Raw genomic sequence first — 18,877 nt, 5'->3', positions numbered from 1 at the left:
ACAGATATAACATATTCAAAAACAAGATGCTTTGGTAAAATAACACTGGGGGAAAAAAATAACACTAGAGCATCCATTTACAGTTTGAAAAGCTAAATATCTCAGAGACTGTTTTGTTCTCTTGAATAACCAGATGAGAGAGAAGCACCAAAAAAAAAGAAAAGAAAACTTAGGAACTTACAGATTTTTGTTTCCAACAGTTGTAAATTTAAATTGTACAAGATATGTTTTCTAACCTATGTCCCGTATGTTTTGCTTTACACTGAAAACAAACGAATTTTGAAAAATAATGACAGACACAACATACTTGATATTTACAATGGCTTGTGACAAATATAATACCTGAAAATAATTTCTAATTTTCCATTTATTATTGCTATTTAGTCACAGAAAAGATTAACAACTCTCCAAGAAATTTATTTTAGCATATGCCATATATTGATATAATTGATATAATAATTTTATATGAAGAGAACCATTGCAGAAGTAACTAAGGTGGTGCCCTTACAAGGAAATAAAGGAAAGGCAATAAAGAAATTCTTCCATATAAAGACTTTCGATTTGCATCATTTTTTCAAAATATAAAACCTTAATATTAGAAGCAAAGAGAAAAAGAGCAAAAAAACCAATGAAACAGAAGACCAAGGATAAGGAATTGCTCTATGCAGATGTCTGGCATATGTAGTATATATGTATGAACTGAGTTATAATAAAAATACTTATGTATTATAGTCAATTTTCATATAGAGTTAGAAACAGCAATTTCCAATCAAGCATGACTGGAATGATATTTTCTCAGTCTTCACATGACGAATTACAACTGTATAGCAGTCACTTCTGGTCAGCAGTATCATGATAAATGCTTGATAAGATACAATTTTTCTCCTTGTTCACTTGTAAAAATTGGTGCCTTTTTGTAATGTTCTACAAGTTCTTCCATGGTGCTGAATTTACGCTGCCCAATGCAGTAGACAGTCTCTTTTAGTTGGACTTTAAAATGCTTGTTTTTCCCTTGTGCTTTTAGTGATACTGAAAAATCATTTGGCTAAAAGAGAAAAAAATTTTGAAAGACATCTATTAGCATTTTTATATTAAACTAATAACAGCTAAAATGTGAGCACTTTAAGTACTAGGCACAATACTAAATTATTTATATGAATTATCTCCTTTATGCCTCAAAACAAACCCATTTTACAGATGAAAAAAAAATCAAGGCTGAAGAGAAGCTAAGTTGCCTAAGATCATCCATCTAGTTAACAAAAGAGCCAGGATTCAAATCGAAGCAGCCAGACTCTTAAGTCTCTTAACTATTATGCTCTACCTAACACCAGGGCAAATCCTTTAGTTTAACATCTGAAGCATAAAAACTATCTTCTCTCCATTCAAACTACTGGAGAAACATAGGAGAAAATCCAAGACATCCACCCCTTTTCAATTAGTAGCTAACAGTAGCTGTCTTACAGAGTAAATACTCTGAAATCTCAAAGATGAAGGACACAAAAATGAGAACTAATTTAAACTCTAATAAGAGATCATAAACTCAAATGTCTATAAGGGGCAAAAAAGAAATGTAAACAATGGCCAGGATGGCTATATAGGGGGAAACAACAGTACATGGCCAATCTAAAGGAGGTGGCCACTTAACTGCAATTGTTGCCTTGTAGGAATACGGCTCAACATTGACAGGCCTTCCAATTTTAAAAGGGAAATCTGATGTCCAAATTCTTATACTAAATCTCCCAATATTTAAAAACTGACAATGAATTCAAATGTTTAAAAACACTGTGCAGGTCAAATGAAATATGCCTATTTGAGACCTCTACTTTAAAAATTCTACTACTAAAAGTAATGGTATATTTTGGATAATATCTATGCTTAATTACCCACAAGAAAATACACGGTATTTTGCAATCAAGTTTTAGGTTTGTTTTTTTTTAACCTTACACTCTTCTGAATAGTCTATATCAACCTCTTATACAGTTACTGCCAAAGTTTCAAACAGTGGGTTTCTTGGAAACATCTTATGGTTATTTACCACCCACTCCAGGGTCACTCCCTTCTAATCCTTCTGCCCACTGCTTGTCCTAGAAAGTAGGGCCAGGTCAGGCAACTAACAGAAAACAAATCCCACCACTCTTCCCTATCATCAATCACCTTCTCTTTCTGAGGGGTTATGTACAGGCCCCCATTTCCTGAACTTCACATCAGGCAGTTCAATTAATTTCAATCTCGCCCTCTCATCTTTCCCACCCCTCACCCCTTAAACACACACACACACCACTCAAACAGATAGGTTTTCTTTCTTTCTTTCAACCTTCTGTACAATCATACATTAACTTTTGTACAAATACATATACACAAAAAAAGCCACTACTACTCATGGAAAAGTAGTGATATCCTTTATCAAGGAAAAATAAAGGCCATTTTTAAGGGAAATGAGTATTGTCAAACTCTAAAATCCTAGATAGTACCCAAAAGAGCCCACAAAACTATTTTCTTATTCAATTTTTATGGTTTTACAGTTTTATTGTTTTACTAGTATTGGAACAGAATTTATCTTTTATTGCAAATGCACTTCAAATACAGAGTGCATGTTCAAATGGGTTTCTGAGGTATGTAATAGTGTATTCCAACTTCCAAACAAGCAATTTATAAAAAAAGCAAATATCAATTTTTTAAATTCAGGGATTTCCTTTATTGTAAGGATGACAGTGTATCCATTATGCAATTTAAGAAATGTTTTTCCCAGTTTAGTCTACTGCATTGTTCTACTCTCAGTGAAGAAACCAATGTTCAATTTTCTCCATTTTTCAGTTTAATGCAAAAGAAAATATTTCAGGAAGGCAAAACCAACAGAACTAGGACAAGGCTTTTAAATAATCCAGGGTAGGGCTATATATTACTAAAAATAAATACACTTGGAAAGAACACTGACTTTCACTAAGAAACTTTACATATTTTAACAAATATACTACCTGGTTAATTTTAGGGAAGCCACTTAACTTCTCTAATCTTCTATTTATTTTTTTAATACTCAGAGTTCTATTTCCATTTACCTTTGAAAACCAACTTACCGAAGATTCACTATCACGAATGAGGAAATCACCTTCATGCCCTCTTTCATTTAATGCCATTTCTGCTTGGTGCCTGGTGACTTTCCCATAATACCATGGATTGCCAGCAAACTTTCCAGTGAGTGAAGGCCTAATGTAATCACACTGTGGAGGCGATGGTTCCAAACCTGAGGTTAATGGATTATTCTGCATAATGGTAACATAGTTTTTTGGCACCAGACCAACCATTCCATTGATCTTCCTGCATTTCCACCACTCAGGGTCATTTTCAGGTTTTTCAATAACATCCATTACATCGCCTTTCTCAAAATTAAGTTCTTCATCATTGGACGAGCTGAATGGGTAAAGAGCCTGTACCACATGTAACACTTGCCCAGTATTTAGGTTACCGACGACTGCTGCTAATTTCTCTGACAAAGAACCCACATGGTCACCCAAAGGACTGTCGCCTTCCTCAGTCACATAGTTTGAAGGGAACCATCCAACATGTCCATTGTAGCTACCCCGCCACCACCCATCACTGCATTTTTCCATGACGATCACCTTTGTCCCTTTTATCAATGACAATTCATCCTCTCTCTCTGCCATGTAGTTAAATTTTACATAAGCAGGCATGTTGAGGTCATACAGACGTTCCCCTGGGTCAACAAAGCTATCATCAGCAGGAGATGCAGAATCTGGCACACTAGGTTTTCTTTTCACTTTTCCAATGCCTGTTTAAATAAAAAAGGGTAATGAGAATATAAAATCATGATAATCAAAAACACCAATTGATTCATTATTAAGAAAGTATCTTCAATTCTGTAATTCTTTCAAGCCTTTTAACTAAGATAACCTTCCTTCCTTTTTCCCTCCCTCTCACCTTTCTCTTTCTTTCTTTACATCCTCACGACTTATAAAGGCTCCAGCAAACCCGTATTCTTGTCTTACTTTATTAACTGAGATTCTATTAACTTGCTGTATAGAAATAAAATAGTAACTTAAATCACAATTTTATATGCAATATAACATTGCAGTTAAGTCTAGGTAATCCTCCCATTTGCTTTCTTAGTTCCCAAGACCCAAGTTGCTCTATTTATTTTACCTCATGTTTATTTTAAAATAATATATCCACAACAGCAGAGACTTTTGCTGACTTTGTTCATGGATATAATCCCAAGGATCTCATACAGTGCTTAGTACACAGGAGATGCTTAATATATATTTGTTAAAAGAATGAAAAAAATAACCAAATGGTACTATCATCACAAATGTATGCTACAGCAACTTCAGTCAGGCATTTTCACCGCTGCTCACTTGAAAACTAAGGCATTCCTAGGTAAAATTTCTCAAATACTTTCTCACTATCTCAAAATTCTTTCTCATTACCCTTACTCTTTTTCTTCTCCCAAGTTCCCAACCTCTGATCCTTCTGGGTTCTTAATACCTACCATCTTTCCTGCCTCTTTTTGGGACTCTTGGCCATCCTTGTTCCCCTCCCACTCACTCCCTTCTATTGTCTAAAAACACATTTAGATCGCTTTTATTCCAAAATAAAGTTACTTCAACTCTGCTATTGTTCTTTAACTACATCATTCTTTATAAAACTGTCTTCCCTTTTTCCTTCAACTTTTTCACCACTCACTCACTCCTAACGCCTTATAATCTGGTTCTCTATCTCCACCAAAACTACTCAATTAAAACTGTCATCTCTTCACTGCCAAATTAGTCCCTTTTAGAGCCCTCGATCTTTTCAAACTCTCTATACAGCAACCAAGATCACAGATAACTTTGTACAACATTTTCTCCTTCTTTAATTTCCCCGAGAGTCTCCCGTTTTCCCTACTGACCTGTTTAAATATTCTTGTGTTCCTCTGTCTGGGCTCCTCTAAACCTTGTTATAAAATTGCATTGTACTTGCTTACTTGTCCATCTAATAAGAGTGAGTTTCCTGGGGGCAGTAAGCTGGATCTTATTACCTTGTATCTCCAGCACTTAGCAGTAACTATACTAGTAGCAGGAACAAAGTGAATGTTTGCTGAAAGAACAAGTGAATGATTCCTTTGTTGAAAGTGTTTCCCAAGATGCCATGCTTGGACTTAGCCTCTGCTTCAAGGAAATCATACACTTTCACTTTCTATAACTTCTCTATAGAAGATTCCAAGGTCTCTTTGTAGCTCTAAGCTGGAATTCAAGCATTACAATTCCAAATGTCACTAGACATCTACAGAATGAATGTACCAGCAGCACCTCAAATACAACTTCCATGTCCAAATAAAAATGACCTCTCCAAGATCCATAAATCAACTAACTCCCTCCCTCCCAATTTCTTTCCTTCTGGTTAATGATGTATCATCATCATGAAAAATTCATACATCAGGGATTTCTGGCACAGCAGGGAACTCTAGGGTTCCATCCCTCCAACAGAGTAATTAATGAGCTGGCGAATACTGTCAAAATCAACTTTTGCGGAACTCCAGAATCTAGTAAAAAACTTATAAAAACTAGCTAAGCTTAGGGAATAAAGAAGCTGCTGCTTTGTAGTAAGAGAGCACTGTAGCATTTTAAGCTGCCTGCCTAATATCTCTTAAATCCCAAATCAGTGGTGGCTGTGAGGATAGCAAACTGAACTCCTAATGCCAGACAGAACAATACAGATCTTATTCACAAAGAATTGTAATTGTGCGTTTCAACCTATCTGGAAGCTACCTGAAGGACCGGCACAATGACTTGCCGTGGTTTCACCTGACTTGGAGCATTCCCAGGGCTAGGATGTTTTCTGCTGAAATCATTTAATTGATGCAGCAGACTGGTAGAAGAAACAACAACTAGGATAAGAAACAGATAAAAAATCCTAGGAAGGAAAAGTTTGAGTAAGGACACAAATGGGGTAATAAGGGCTTTGAAAAGCCCCTGTGTATACCAGAAAATCAAGAAAGCCACATACATAGCCAGAACCGGCACTTGTTCAGCAAAGGCCTGAGTAGACCCTGAGCTTTCACCTATTGCTGACCTTCAAGCTCTGAAGAAGCAGTAAGTAAAGGCTAAGGAAGAGTTGCAAATGGCCTGGCTAAGTGTTGAAAAAGGTTTTTTTTCTTTTTCTTTTGGTTTCACGTGTTTAAGAAAACTCTTTCAAAACACTGGCTAACAACTAAGCAAAAGAACACAGATGTATGTGGTCACACATTGTGTGGTCACACAATGACACAGACTTTATAAAAATAGTTTAGAAAAGTCACTAAACAAACAAACAAAACCACCACAATAAGGAGCAACAACAAACCCTAAGGACAAGGTAGAATCTGATGCTGAAAGAAAAAAAGTATCAATCAAGAATTCCATGTCCATATATACACTATCAAACGTAAAATAGACAGCTAGTGGGAAGCAGCCACATAGCAGAGGGAGATCAGTTCGGTGCTTTGTGACCACCTAGAGGGGTGGGATAGGGAGGGTGGGAGGGATGGAGATGCAAGAGGGACAAGATATGGGGACATATGTATATGTATAACTGATTCACTTTGCTGTAAAGCAGAAACCAACACACCACTGTAAAGCAATTATACTCTAATAAAGTTTAAAAAAAAAAAGAATTCCATGTCCAGCAAAAGTGTCCTTTAAAACTGAAGAAGTTAAGATACTCCCAAGGTAAACAAAAACTGAAGGAGTTTGTCACACTACACCTGTGCTATAAAAAACGCTAAAGAGAGTCCTCCAGGCTGAGATGAAAGGTCACTAAAGTCATATGAAGAACAGTAGTAAAGGTAGCTACACTGTAAATATAAAAACCAGTTACATTTTTAGCTTGTAAGTCCTCTTTTATTCTTATATGATTTAAGATGCAAATATATAAAACGGTAATTTCAAATCTAGGTTAATGGGCACACAATGTATAAAGACAAAACTATAAAAGAGCAGACTTTTGTATACTATTGAAGCTAAATTTGCATTACTTCAAACTTGATTGTTAAAAAGTTAAGATGCTAATTGTAATCCACAGGGTAATCACTAAGAAAAAAACTAAACACACTGAAAAAGAAATGAGAACAAAACAAAATGTGCATCATAAAAAAATCAATTATATGCAAACGAAGCAACTGAGAAAGGATTAATCTCCAAAATATACAAGCAGCTCATGCAGCTCAATATCAAAAAAAACAACCCAATCCAAAAATGGGCAGAAGACCTAAATGGACATTTCTCCAAAGAAGATATACAGAATGCCAACAAACACATGAAAGAATGCTCAACATCATTAATCATTAGAGAAATGCAAATCAAAACTACAATGAGATATCATCTCACACCACTCAGAATGGCCATCATCAAAAAATGTAGAAACAATAAATGCTGGAGAGGTGTGGAGAAAAGGGAACTCTTGCACTGCAGGTGGGAATGTGAATTGGTTCAGCCACTATGGAGAACAGTATGGAGGTTCCTTAAAAAACTACAAATAGAACTACCATATGACCCAGCAATCCCACTACTGGGCATATACCCTGTGAAAACCATAATTCAAAAAGAGTCATGTACCACAATGTTCATTGCAGCACTATTTACAATAGCCCGGAGATGGAAACAACCTAAGTGCCCATCATCGGATGAATGGATAAAGATGATATCACTCATATATAAAATGGAATATTACTCAGCCATAAAAAGGAACGAAATTGAGTTATTTGTAATGAGGTGGATGGACTCTGTCATACAGAGTGAAGTCAGTCAGAAAGAGAAAAACAAATACCGTATGCTAACGCACTTACATGGAATCTAAAAAAAGTAGTACTGATGAACCTAGTGGCAGGCAGGGCAGGAATAAAGACACAGATGTAGAGAATGGACTTGAAGACACAGCAGGGGAAGTGGAAGCTGGGATAAAGTGAGAAAGTAGCACTGACATATATACACGACCAAATGTAAAATGTATGGCTAATGGGAAGCTGCTGCATAGCAGAGGGAGATCAGCTTGATGCTTTGTGATGACCTAAGGAGTGGGATAGGGAGGGTGGGAGGGAGGCTCAAGACAGAGGGGATATGAGGATATATGTATACATACAGCTGATTCACTTTGTTGTAGAGCAGAAATTAACACAACATTGTAAAGCAGTTATACTTCAATTAAGATATGAAAAAAATCAATTATAAAAGGTAGTAATAAAAGAACTGAGGGGAAAAAAGGTATAAGACATATAGAAAAAACAAACAGCAAAGTATCAGAGGGCCTTTCCTACCAGTAATTTCTTGAAATGTTGGACTAAAAGGTAAAGATTGGCAGAATGGATTAAAAAAATATGATCCAACACTATGCTATCTATAAGACACTAACTTCAGATCCAAAGATGCAAACAGGTTTGAAAGTGAAAGGATGCAAAAAGACATTCCATGAAAATGGTAACAAAAGACTTTAAGACAAAAATTGTTACAGGAGACAAAGGACATTATATGTTGATAACAAGTCAATCCATGAAGAAGATTTAACAATTATAGATATATACACACCTAACAACAGAGCGGCAAGACATATAATAAAGCAAAAACTAACAGAATTAAAGGGATAAATTGACAGTTCTACGATATAGTTGGAGATTTCAATACCTCACTTTCAATAACGGATAGAACAAAAGACCACGAAACTGAAATCATATAAAATATCTTCTCTGACCACAGTGGAATGAAATTCAGAATCAATAACAGAAAGGAAAACGGGAAAATTTACAAATATGTGGAAATTAATCAACACACCCAAACCACTAGTAGGTCAAAGAAAAAATTACAGGTGAGATTAGAAAATACATTGAGATAAATGAAAACGAAAACACAACATACTAAAACCTACAGGCTATGGCAAAAGCAGTGCTCACAGGGAAATTTATAGCTCTACCAGCTTACATTAAAAAAGAAAATCAATCTCAAATCAATAACCTAACTTTACTCCTTAAAGAACTAAAAAAAGATCAAGCAGAAGCTAGCAGAAGGAAGGAAATAATAAAGATTAGAGCAGAGGTAAATACAAAGAGTACAGAAAAACAACAAAGAAGCAATGAAACCTTTGAAAATATCAAAACTGACAAATCTTTAGCGAGACTGACCAAGAAAAAAAGAGAAAAGACTTAAATTACTAAAATCAGAACTGAAGTGGGGACATTACTACAAACCTTACAGAAATAAAAGAATACTACAAACTATATGCCAATAAATTAGAAAACCTACATGAAAAGAAAAAATTGCTAGAAACACACAAACTACCAAAAATGACTCAAGAAGAAACAGAAAATGTGGATAGACTGAAGTAAAAGACTGAATCAGTAATCAACACTTCTCAACAAGGAAAAGCCCAGAACCAGATAACTTGACTTCTGAATTCTACCAAACATTTGTCTCTCAAACTTCTACCAAAAGAGAAGGAAACATTTCATAACTCATTCCATGAGGCCAGCATTACCTAGATACCAAAGACATAAAGATATCACAAGAAAACTACTGACCAATACCCTTTCCTGTATGAATACAGATAAAAATATACTCAACAGTCAATTTTTGTTATTCATGGTGGTTCTGTTCTATAAGGTGACCATGAATACTTAGTTAGCATACTGAACCACTGCTCTAGGGGATACTCTGTTCACAACATTTTTGTTATGTGTGTTTCTCTTTAAAGACACTTTATTTAATATAAATTGTTGACTCACTGACACTGAACTCATGGCCAACAACGCTATAAACTCATGCCTGAATGAAGCTTACCTAGCTCACATATTTTTTCCATAAAGCAAATCAAAGCTTTCTTACACTTAGGAACACTAGACAATACTTTAGCACTATGCTTGGGCACCATTTTAAACAGTAAAATCACATACACACACGGCATTAAACTGCAAAAAGGACACTGATTTTCAGTATGAGAGCTGAAATGAGAGGTCACCTTGTTTGACCTCTGCTAGCAACTCAAATTTTTTGCCCTTGGCAAATGTGCACGAAAGTACTGCAAGTAGCAATTTGGGATTTTCATGATAAAAGTGATAAAACACCCTTTCATGATAAAAATGGTCAGCAAACTAGGAACAGAAGGGAATTTCCTCAACAAAATAAAGGGCATTTATGAAAAAAACCATGGTTACCGTCACACTCAGTAGTGAAAGACGGAAAGCTTTTCCCCTAAGATCAAGAACAAGACATAAATGCCCTCTTTCACCACGTCTATTCAACACTGTACGAGAAGTGCTAGCCAGAGCAATTAGGCAAGATAAAGAAATAAGAGATAGCGAAACTGGAAAGGAAGAAGTAAAATAATCTTTATTCACAGATGACATGATCTTATATAGAAAATCCTAAAGAATTCACACACAAAAAAGCTAGAACCAATAACTTAGCAAAGTTGAAAGATACAAAAACACAAAAAAAAAATCAGTGTATTTCTATATACTAGCAATGAATAATCTGAAAAGGAAATTTTTTTTTCCTGTGCTCTTAACCCCCCAAACCTTATTGGGCTCCTTCCTCCCTTCCTTCCTTCCATTCATTCATTCATTCAGACTGGCTGCATTGGGTCTTCATTGCTGCACACAGGCTTTCTCTAGTTGTGGCAAGCGGGGCTACTCTTCATTGTGCATGGGCTTCTCATTGCAGTGGCTTCTCTTTGTTGCAGAACACAGGCTCTAGGCACACAGGCTTCAGTAGTCGTGGCACGCAGGCTCAGGAGTTGTGGCTCGCAGGCTCTTGAGCGTAGGCTCAGTAGCCATGACACACAGGCTTAGTTGCTCCGCAGCATGCGGGATCTTCCCAGACCAGGGCTCAAACCCGTGTCCCCTCCATTGGCAGATGGATTCTTAACCACTGTGCCACCAGGGAAGTCCCAGGAAATTTTTTAAATTCAATTTTTAATAGCATTAAGAATAAAATACACAGAAATAAATTTAATCAAGGAGGTACAAGACTTGTACACTAAACACTACAAAATATTGTTGAAAGAAATTAAAGAAGACCTAAATAAATGGAAAGACATTGTGGTTTTTTTTTTTTTTTTTTTTTGCGGTACGCGGGCCTCTCACTGCTGTGGTCTCTCCTGTTGCAGAGCACAGGCTCTGGACGCACAGGCTCAACAGCCATGGCTCACGGGCCCAGCCACTCCACGGCATGTGGGATCCCTCCCAGACCGGGGCACGAACCCGTGTCCCCTGCATCGGCAGGCGGACTCTCAACCACTGCACCACCAGGGAAGCCCTCTGTGTTTTGTTTTTTTTTTTGTGGTACACGGGCCTCTCACTGTTGTGGCCTCTCCCGTTGCAGAGCACAGGCTCCGGACGCGCAGGCTCAGCGGCCATGGCTCATGGGCCCAGGCGCTCCATGGCATGTGGGATCTTCCCGGACTGGGGCATGAACCCGTGTCCCCTGCATCAGCAGGCAGATCTCAACCACTGCGCCACCAGGGAAGCCCCCATTCTGTGTTTATGCGTTTGAAAACTTAGTATTTTTAGATGGCAATACAGTTGGCCCTCAGTATCCATGGGTTCTGTATCTGTGGATTCAAACAACCTCAGATCAAAAATATTTGGGGAAAAAAAACTCCAGAAAATTCCCAAAAGGAAAATGTGAAGGTGCCATGCACCAGAAACTATTTACATAGAATTTACATTGTATTAGTATTACAAGTAATTGAGAGATGATTTAAAGTATACAGGAGGATGTGTGTAGGTTAATGCAAATACTATGCCATTTTATACAAGAAACTTGAGCATCCTTGAGTTTTGGTTATTTGCAGGGGGTACTGGAACCAAACCCCTGCAGATACCAAGGGATGCCTATACTATCCAAAGTGATCCACAGATTCAATGTAATCCTTATCAAAGTACCAACACCCTATTTTCTGCAGAAATGGAAAAAGCTGATCCTAAAATTCATATGGAATCGCAAGTTATCCCAAATAGCCAAAACAAACTTGAAAATGGAAAACAAAGTTGACGGACTCACACTTCCCAATTTCAAAACTTACTACAAAGCCACAGTACTCAAAACAGTGTAGTACTGGCATAAAAGGAATGAGGAATAGACCAATGGAAAAGAATTGAGAGTTCTGAAATAACTCTCAATTCTATTCCAGTTGCTCCATATATTTTGACTTTGACCTTGAGGAGGGTGCCAAAACCATTTAATGGAAGAAAGAATAGTCTCTTCAACAAATGATGCTGGGACAACTGCATATCCACAGGCAAAAGAACGAAGTTGGATTCCTACTTCATACCACATACAAATATTAACTCAAAATGGATAGATGACCCAAATATAAGAGTTAAAACTTTAAAACACTCAGAAGATAACATAGGGAAAAGTCTCATGACCTTGGATATAGCAACAGATTCTTAGATTTGACACCAAAAAAAAAAGATAAACTGTACCTCATTAAAATAAAAGACACTTGTGCAAAGGACACTACCAAGAAAGTGAAAAGACAACCTACAGAATTAGAAAAGAATATTTGCAAATCATAATGCTGATAAGGGTCTCTATCCAGAACATATATAAAGATCTCTTAGAACCTAAGAACAAAACGAAAAAAAACCTATCTCAAAAATGGACAAAGGACTTGAATAAATAATTCTTCAAGGAAGATATACAAATACCCAAAAGCACATGAAAAGATGCTCAACATCATGAGTCATTAGGGAAATACAAGTCAAAACCATATGAACTTTTTTTTTTTTTTTAAAAGAATCAATTTTATTTATTTTTGGTTGCACTGGGTCTTCGTTGCTGCGTGAGGGCTTTCTATAGTTGCCGCAAGCAGGGGCTACTCTTCATTGCGGTGCGTAGGCTTCTCATGCTGTGGCTTCTCTTGTTGTGGAGCACGGGCTCTAGGTGCGCGGGCTTCAGTAGTTGTGGCACAAAGGCTTAGTTGCTCCATGGCAAGTGGGATCTTCCCGGACCAGAGCTCGAACCCATGTCCCCTGCATTGGCAGGGAGATTCTTAACCACTGCGGCACCAGGGAACTCCGACAATGAAATACTGATACCACTTCACATCCTACTAGGATGGCTATAATAAAACCAAATTAAACCAAACGAAAAGAAAAAGGAAAATAAGTGTTGATGAGGAGAACCCCTCTGGTCAAAATGTAAAATGGTGCTACTGCTGTGGGAAACAGCTGATGGTTCCTCAAAATGTTGAGCACAGAACTACCATAATTCCATCCCTAGGTATATACCCAAAAGAAATGAAAACAGGTATTCAAATAAATACTTGTAAACAAGTGTTCATAGCTACACTATTCACAATAACCAAAAGATGTAAATGACCCAAATGTCCATCCACAGATGAATGGATAAACAAAATGTGGTATACCCATATAATTCAATATTATTCAGCCATAAAAGGAATGAAGTGGTGATACATGCTACAACATGAATGAACCTCAAAAACAGTATGCTGAGTGAAAGAAACTAGACATAAAAGGTTACATATTGTATGATCCCATATATATGACATAGCCAGAATAGGTAAATCCATATAGACAGAAAGCAGATTAGTGGTTGCCAGGAACTAAAGGGAAGGAGTAATGGGAACAACTGTTTAATGGAAATGGGGTTTCCTTTTGGGTGATGAAAATAGTTTGGAATTAGACAGATGTGGTGGTTGCACAACATTGTTAATATACTAAATACCACTGAACTGTACACTTTAAAACAGTTAACTTCATGAATTTTACATCATAAAAATTATTTTCTTAAAAGATTCACACATCAAATCCTTAAAGTCACCATATGTCCTTTATGCCAACACTTTCCATTTCCACTATTCATGTGCTAGTTCAGGCTTATGTTGTTGTGCTTGAGCCTTCACTACCCACTAACTAGTTTTTTTTTACTAATCCAATCTATCCCACTTCAACCCATCATCCACATCATCCAGTCTAATCTTGTATTACAGCTACAATCACATGACCCTATTGCTCAAAAGCCAACAGTGGCTCTCCTGCCTAACAAATTAGGCAGGAATCTGGAATCCTGGAATCTACAGCCCTCTCTAGAATGTCCTCAAGCCTTCCTTTCCAGGCTTATGGTATAGATCAGCAGCCCCCAACCTTTTTGGCACCAGGGACCAGTTTCGTGGAAGACAATTTTATTTTTCCAAGGATGGGGCGGGGGTGTGGATGGGATGATGATGGTTCAGGCAACGGGGAGCAGCAGATGAAGCTTCGCTCACTGGCCTGCCACTCATCTCCTGCTGTGCTGCCCGGTTCCTAACAGGCCACGGGACAGGTATCCGTCCGCAGCCCAGGGGTTGGGCACCCCTGGTATAGACTATAGAAAACAGTGTAGACCTTGAAACAGCCTTTGAGTTCAAATCCCAGGTATGCTTCTTACTAACTGTGGAAACTTGAGCAAGCTATTTCACTTTTCTGAGCTCAGAAATGGAGGAAACAGCACTTACCATGAGTGTTGTGAGAAATGAATAAAATAAAGTAATAGTACAGTACACAGAGTAAATGTTATACAAAAGCATCTTTCTATAACGCCCTGCACTAAAACTATCCTAAATTTTAGTAAGAATGGGCCACTTAAATCCCCTGAATTAGATGTTTCTACCTTCATGACTTAGTTTACCTTGTTAGTTTCTTAGCAAAACCTCATTAAAACTTCTGCCTTTCAAAAATGTACCCATTCAAGAGGTGTCATTTCAAATAACAACTTTATTATTTTATTTATCTTTCTGCTTCATGTTTTTCAACATCCTTCATTCCCCATCGTCACCCTCAATGATATTATAAGCTCTCCTTTTTGAAGTACCCCAGCACCTTGTACTTCTGAGGTACTTGTATGCTAGCATTTCCTGTGTTTGTCTTTTAAGTCCATCTACTAGAGCATAAGCTTCCAGACAGAAGCATTTTTAATGTCTCACTGATCTTTTGCACTTCCTATACTACTTAGAACTGTATACATACAGCAGATGATCAATGTGTTTATTAAACTGATTAAACTGAATACTGACATAAGCAAATATAAAATTCTAAACCTGAAAATAAAGGCTAGTTCAAAAATATTTTTCTTTTGATTCTGAAAAAGATAATGTCTAAGACTAATTAACCTTGTCCAAAAAACTGTGAAGAATTTTTGGACAGACCCAACAATTAAAGCCCTAAGTGGGAAAACACCAAAACAACCTATTTTAATCTTAGAGGCCAGAAATAGTTCAGAGAAAGAATATAAGCCTAGAATATTTGTTTTCTGTACAAAACAAAGTCCTGTTTATCACGTGAATGACAAATGCATGCGTAATCAATAGCTTGCTTTTTCCCCTGCTTACAAATCTTCCAGAATGGCCTGTTTATTGCCCTTTGTTTCTGCTTAAAAATAGTCCTTCCAATCTCATGCTATCAATGAGAGAGTAGATGTAAAAGTACTTTACAAAATTATACAAATGTAAAGTATCAGTATCTCTTAATTTCTCAAGTATGTTATAATCAGCAACAATTAGATCATTCCACAACAAGCAGGCTCCCTCAGATCAATGTATTATGTTTTCTAAATTTTTCCCAGCTTCACAGTTAGTTCACCACAATCCTCCTAATTTTAATCAGTCCCTTTTGCATCAAATCTTTTCCATCCATTACTTATCTGACTCTAATCTTTTCTCTACTCTATAGTTATAATGTGTGCACTAGGGAAACTCTTAACAAAAGAGACCCTGAATTTAAACTTTAGTGCTGTTACTTACTGGTTAATCTGATCTTGGTCAAGTTATTTAATCTTCTTTAAACTCCAGTTTCCTTGTTTGTGAAATGGTGGTGTGTAGTAAGTACCTATCTCAGAAAAGTTTTGTAAAGAATTTTTTAAAGTTTATATGTAAAGCACTCAGCACAGTGCATAGCACCTAGCAGGCACTCAATCAATGTGGTTATTACTTTCCTACCTCCTAGTGCTTCTGGCATTTACTTTTTCAGAGTTGGGAGGGAAATAATACTCAGGTATATGCACTGAGGATGTGCATAACTCTGAGGCAGTCATTTTTATCATTAGCTTTGTTTAAAAAACCAAAAGCATTAGTATAGTTTTCCCCACTCCAATCCATTAGTCTTACTTCTTTCTTCCTATAGCACTGTTTCTTGACCAAAACAATGAACTATTAACTCCTCAAAAGTTTTTAAGAATCTGGTTAAGCACTGTAAATATTCCATCTTCACACAATAGTTGTCCTCTCCCTAAGGCAAATCTTTGTACCCATAACTATTCTTTATGTAACCTGGTTTCCAAATCCTTTGATATACTTGATGCTAGTATTTGGAAGCATCTGAGTTTCTCAATATCACTGTTAAAGTATATTTATCCAAAGTGAATAGACGATGTCATGTTTTATTTGGCCAGCACACACACTAGGGAACTACTGCATCCCTTCACCTGAGTGCCTCGTAGATTTGAAACAATGCCATCATACAGAGTGTTGAGATATTTTTTTTAGCACCTACATTATCACAGCAGCTCCTACTAAGTCTTTCACTCATGTAAATTGCAGCCAAGGCAAATTCTCAGCAACTTTTTCAATTCCTTTTAAAAACTTAATGTAGAATTTTACATTTATGTCTGTTTCTATTCATCTTGTTTATTTCTCAGTTTTTAGCTTTCAAATAAATTTCTGAACTCAATGTACTAGTTATACTTCCATCATTAGGTCTTTATCTTAAGTATGTCATTTCCCTTCCATCTAACTCAGAGTAAACAAGTGTTCAATAGAATAAGGCCTAAGAAAGTATTACGGATTCTTGCGAATTCTTTAGGGAACTATAATTCTGTTATGTTCCTCCTTCTTCAAAACCAGTTTCTCCCTTATGGACTTTCCCCTGATTTCTATACCACATGTAAGACTGATGTGGTATGTAAGACTGATCAGTTGTTTACCAGGACTAAAGACTTTCAGAGTCAGAAGGGACTTTCCAGGATCATCTGGTCTTGCCCAACTCTCGCCTTTACAAATAAGGAACAGAAGATTAGGAAAGTTATATACCCTTGGCCACATGGCCTATAAGTGATATATCTGGGAGCAGAACAAAGGAATTCTAAATACATATAAATGATGTTCTTTCCAGTACAGGTTTTTATTTGATTTTTTTGTATTTTTATCTGTTCACTTGATTTATATGAAGATAAATTACTGCTTTTTATTATTCTCTGCTTTCTCTAAAACAATGTGCCCTTTTTGTTCTCAAGGGTATTCTGGCTACCACACAAGGAGCACATGTATTGTTTCCTCTTACTTCTCAAGGCCATTCAGGGAAAAGGTTGGTGAACAGCTACAGAGCTAAATAAATATAAATTCTGGCTTACGGCAGGCAGTGAGGAAAGGAATATTTTGATTATAAATCTCAAATCCTGACTCTCAGTCTACACATGTATTTAAAAATAACTATCAACTTTCTAAGACTCTATAGATTTTATACTGTATTGATGGTATATATTAAATCACTGTATCAATGACATAATATATTCTTTTTATACCACTTCTAGTTGATTTATGGTCAACATCACTTAGATATCAAACTCAGATATGAAATATTAATAATAAATAACAACCACCAGCTACCTCCTCACCAGAATGTAAGTTCTGTGACAGTTAGTGTAACAACCACCACCTACCTCCTCACCAGAATGTAACTTCTGTGACAGTTAGTGTTAGTTTTTCATTCTATAATTTTTGTGTGGCTTGCAGTGGGTAGGCTCTCAATAAAAATGTTGATAAACGAATGAATAAATAAGCTCTTTAAAAGGAAAACTAACCCCCCAAAATGGGTCTAAAATTTTAACAACTCCCCAAAAAGTAAACAAAAGAGATATATTCTAAAAGGATTTACTTGGCCACCAAAGTTAATTAAAGAAATGAATCAGTCTTAATATTACAACTTTTTTTTCAACAAAGTGCTTTTACTCCCTTTCCATTTTGCCCTTTGCCCCGAAATCTTTTGACAGGTTACTTTTTGTTTCCTTAGACTCCTTACACATAAGAGACTTCTACAACAATCCCTCTGTTCATTTTCCTAGAACCACCGAGCAATTGTTCAAAGAGACCAAATCAAGTTCACTATCATAAGAGTATAAAAAGGCTATCAGCAGATACACAGATGAGGTTCTTGTTAGTATTAGAATTACTTTATGACCTGAACTCAAAAACAATCTAAGAATTCACTATTTTCTATCAATGTTTTCATATTCTTTGTATGCAGCTGCTCTCACAATTCATTTCAAAATATCAAGTCTCACATTAACCAAAATAGCAATTTCTAGCAATCCGACATTAAGTCAAAACATTCTCTTTACTGATGCTTTTATTAAACATTATCTTCTACATCGGTCCTCTGAAATCTAAGCAAAAAGCACCAGAACAATATCATGTTACTTCAAATGTTGAGGATGAAGGAACTTGCTCACTTAAAGCCTTTTTCTCCTCCTGTTTTTAATATGTTTACAATTTATTTAATTCACTTCAAATGTCTATGCTAAGTTCAAAGAACTAATTGCATCAAACTCAAATCATTTATATCCTTTTCCTGTCTGTTATTTAAACATTGATATTAAAAATTTTTTAATTACTTATCAAGTCAAAGCTATTGATATTTGATGTATCACCAATCACTTAGCTTATGTTTCATAAACAATATAAAGCACCAGCCTATATAAACCTACCATGTTCTATCCATAGTTTTCCTTTAAATTCACAAAGTGAAAACTCTATTTCAAAAACTACAAGAAAACTACAGATTTAATAAACAGATTAACTTACTGAAAAAATCTTTAAAGACCTTTAACCAATCCATTCTGAAAAAAAATCCCGTGTTCTCTTT

At 36.3% G+C, this 18,877-nt stretch overlaps 1 protein-coding gene across 2 annotated transcripts in view; it reads right to left on the bottom strand.

The window, feature by feature from the left end:
* Nucleotides 1–349: 349 nt before the first annotated feature.
* The window catches only part of NCK1 (NCK adaptor protein 1), an 82,972-nt gene continuing 64,444 nt past the window's right edge, over nt 350–18,877 (bottom strand). For both annotated transcript variants that reach the window (XM_065876279.1, XM_065876277.1), the window contains exons 3-4: nt 3,075–3,787; nt 350–1,045 (exon numbers count right to left, since the gene is read on the bottom strand). In XM_065876279.1, coding sequence (XP_065732351.1) covers nt 851–1,045; nt 3,075–3,787 — 908 coding nt within the window. In that variant the 3' untranslated portion in view covers nt 350–850. The remainder of the gene's footprint in view (nt 1,046–3,074; nt 3,788–18,877) is intronic.

Source organism: Phocoena phocoena, chromosome 4, assembly GCF_963924675.1.
Source record: "Phocoena phocoena chromosome 4, mPhoPho1.1, whole genome shotgun sequence".
Classification (NCBI taxonomy): Eukaryota; Metazoa; Chordata; class Mammalia; order Artiodactyla; family Phocoenidae; genus Phocoena; species Phocoena phocoena.
The sequence above is the reverse complement of the archived record's forward strand: the minus strand, read 5'-3'. Positions and strand labels throughout refer to the sequence as shown.